The sequence below is a fragment of the Aquarana catesbeiana genome, linkage group LG10, assembly GCF_042186555.1.
Source record: "Aquarana catesbeiana isolate 2022-GZ linkage group LG10, ASM4218655v1, whole genome shotgun sequence".
NCBI lineage: Eukaryota > Metazoa > Chordata > Amphibia > Anura > Ranidae > Aquarana > Aquarana catesbeiana.
This window is the reverse complement of record NC_133333.1, coordinates 206299405-206303160: the sequence shown is the minus strand read 5'-3', so window position 1 is coordinate 206303160 and position 3756 is coordinate 206299405. Positions and strand designations below refer to the sequence as shown.

The window sequence follows — 3756 nt, the reverse complement described above, 5'->3', positions numbered from 1 at the left end:
GGCAAAGCTGCCTTTTGTTTGCAAAACATCAACGTATACTTGTGTGGTAAAGTAATGTGCACCAAGGCACTGCCTATGGCCATTTATAGCCTATTTTCATAGTAGCTATTAAACTCATGCAATCCCCTTTATAAAATAAATTTCAGGCCTAAAGAGAGATGCCCACAGATGTAGTATGGGGTGAGCAGGACAAAGCGGTAAGTAGGCCACACCATCCAGAGGCAAATCTGCCTATTTTCCCTACTCTTTCCAAAACAGAACAAAAAACAGCTATAGCTTTAGATATATTTTAAATTATTCTTATTGGTTAATCACAATGTAGTCACCTGCTTCTCTGCTATCAAATCATGGTGACTTGAGTCACAGTGTGATAATATTGGGTGATATTCTAATGAAGTCATATTATTGTATAAAAGGTTATAAATATTACACACACATCAGAATATAAGAAACACACCGTAGGATTGCTGTATTGAAGACACGAATACTATAGGATGGAGCGCGGATCTCATAAATTCTACCATGTACACGGCTTCCACTCCCGGAAATTTCTAGATACGTACTGTTCCGATAAAACAGAAATGCCTCATACTTGTATCAGGTATCCTATGGAGAAATTTCACAATGCATTTTGCTCAGGTAGGTTAAGCTTTTTCTAAAAATTATTTTTTTTGTACAATTAATAGTCAGTCTATTAGGAGAAATGAAGCATGGACTATTTGCAGAATGGTCTTCTACAAGTGAAGAAATGACTGAAAAAGTGAAAGAATCTTATTTAGACTAACCAGGTACAGACAAAGCAGAATTGATGTTGTTCCACTTGATATTTAAACTTTCTAGTTGTAGAATAAGAATATGCATAATGACGCTGACCATTAGCACATCGTCGCACACTTAAATATTTTAAAAGGCCAATCATCTCCACTATAGAGGGATTCTGGTTGTCTGACTCCGCCCCTGGCTTCTTATACAGTGTCTTGAAAAAGTTTTCATGCCCCTTGAAATACCACTTTTTCAATATTTATTTGTAAAAAAAATTTAAAACCATTTATCATTTTCCTTCCACTTCCCAAGTATGTGTCATTTTGTGTTGGTCTATCACATAAACTCCTAATAAAATGCATTTACATTTTTGGTTGTAACATGACAAAATATGAAAAATTTCAAGGGGTATGAATACTTTTTCAAAACCCTGTACGTATTGAATACTCTATATTCCAACAATAAGATCTCCCTACCATAATTTCCAGCCTGGTTATGTGCTCCTGGGAGAGTTTGCTGTGATACAGCTCATCCAATTATGTCTCCTTAATATAAAAATCAATAATACTGTAAATCAAGCAGGAATAGTAAGAAATCCTCATAATGAGCACATCAGGTGAACAGATCTGAGAACTAAGAGCAGTGATGGTGGGAACTCCTCATAATGGGCACAAAAGGTGTGCAGACCCAGGAGTACTTACAGGGACAGTGGGAGACTCTAATAATGGGCATAGAAGGGGTGCAGAGCCGGGACCTCAGCATAGAGATCCCATTAATGGAACGCTGAAGAGAAAGAAGATTGGGGGTTTAACTCTCCAGCACCTACCAATAACTGAAATATCAGTTTTAAATGAACTGGCCCTTTAAATATATGCTCATTCCTTGCATTTCCTTTATCGATAGTGCTGCATAATTTTCATAATATGTAATAGTTGATGCATATTTGATATTTGTTATAGGATTTGTGTGAACAATATTTATTGTAAAATTACTTTAACCACTTAAGCCCCGGACCATTTTGCTGGCCAAAGACCAGAGCACTCTTTGCGATTTGGCACTGCGTTGCTTTAACTGACAATTGCGCGGTCGTGCAACGTGGTTTCCAAACAAAATTGATGTCCTTTTTTTCCCACAAATAGAGATTTCTTTTGGTGGTATTTGATCACCCCTGCGGTTTTTATTTTTTGCTCTATAAACAAAAATAGAGCGACAATTTTGAAAAAAACGCATTATTTTTTACTTTTTGCTATAATAAATAGCCCCAAAAAATATACTAAAAAACATTTTTTTTCCTCAGTTTAAGCCGATACGTATTCTTCAACATATTTTTGGTAAAAAAAAAAAAAAAATCGCAATAAGCGTTTATTGATTGGTTTGCGCAAAGTTATAGCGTCTACAAAATAGGGGATAGTTGTATGGCATTTTTATTAATAATTTTTTTTTTTACTAGTAATGGCAGCGATCAGTGATTTTTATCGTGACTGTGACATTATGGCGGACACATCGGATAATTTTGAGACATTTTTGGGACCATTGGCATTAATACAGCGATCAACGCTAAAAAATTGCATTGATTACTGTAAAAATGTCACTGGCAGTGAAGGGGTTAACCCCTAGGTGGCGCTGTAGGGGTTAAGTGTGTCCTAGGGAGTGTTTCTAACTGTGGGGGGGAGGGGCTGTGTGTGGCACTACACTGATTCGCCGCTCCCGATTACAGGGAGCAGAGATCAGTGACAGTGTCACTAGGCAGAACGGGGAGATGCTTGTTCACATTAGCATCTCCCCGTTGTTCCTCACCGTGAGATGATCGCGGATATCCCCGCGGACATCGGGTCCGCGGGACCCGCGATCATGGTCACGGAGCCCCCGGCGAGCACGTGTGCCCGCAAGCCGCCTCTTAAAGGGCAACATACAGGTATGTTAATCTGCCTGTACGTGCCCATCTGGCGCAGTATATCTGCGTGAGGCGGTCGGAAAGCAGTTAAGCAGGCTAGTGTATCATTCCTGCTGGCTATTTGTCATGTTTAGATGGAACACAGTTGTGCTTTAACTGTTCTGAATTCAAATGCATTGCATAGAGACTATACCACGCTCTCCTTTTGAATATTTTGCTGCAGGTGACTTTAAAGGAGACGTGTTGATGGACTTCAGCATTGGCCCCGTCATTCACCATCTCTATTCAGCGCAGAAATATTTCAGAAATATCATCCTTCTCAAGCCTACTGAGCACTGTATTCTAGAAGTGAAAAAATGGATGAACAGCCGAACCGGAGCGTTTGATTGGTCACATACCTCTACATTTGCTACAGAAATGGCAGGAAATAGGTGAAGTATCTGCCAATTTTTTTTATCAGAGTACAGTGCAATGAGCCAGTAATGTTGGGAGGGGGCCAGACACAATGGGGGGAGATTTATTAAAACTGGAGTTTGCAAAATCTGGTGCAGCTCTGCATAACAACCAATCAGCTTCCAGGTTTTACTGTCAAAGCCTAATAGAACAAGCTAAAGTTAGAAGCCAATTGGCTACCATGCACAGCTGCACAATATTTCAAGTGCTACAGTTTTAATAACTTCCCCTAATCTTTAACGCATTTGTATTCTCTTTTAATTACCTGTTTCAGTTTGTGAGAAGTTTGGTAAATCAGGTAGTAATATTACAATTTATGGGATATGTGATCCCCAGCAAAAAAAGGTGGAGGGGAGGGTGGAGAGGAGGGGGCAGGGGAGAAAACTGGAAAGAGGGGGAATGGAGAAAGGCAGAGAGAGCAAAACAGAGAATAGGCAAGAACAGCAGAGGAAGGTGAGGAGAGGGGAGAGGACAGGAGGGCAGAAGAGAGAGAAGGGGAGCAAAGGAGAGGAAGAGAGGAGATGAGGAGACAAGAGGAAAACAGTAAAAAGTGTAGGGGAGGAGAGGAGAGAAGAGAGGAGAGCAGTAGCAATAGCTGAATTGGCTCATGTACAAGATCATCAGTCGGACCCCCGTGAACAATGGAG

The 3756-nt window shown here is 40.1% G+C and overlaps 1 protein-coding gene across 1 annotated transcript in view; it reads left to right on the top strand.

The window, feature by feature from the left end:
• Positions 1-439: 439 nt before the first annotated feature.
• Positions 440-3756, top strand: part of LOC141110108 (indolethylamine N-methyltransferase-like) — a 14567-nt gene continuing 11250 nt past the window's right edge. The window contains exons 1-2 of the mRNA XM_073601325.1: positions 440-639; positions 2880-3087. Of these exons, the coding sequence (XP_073457426.1) occupies positions 495-639; positions 2880-3087 (353 nt within the window). The 5' untranslated portion in view covers positions 440-494. The remainder of the gene's footprint in view (positions 640-2879; positions 3088-3756) is intronic.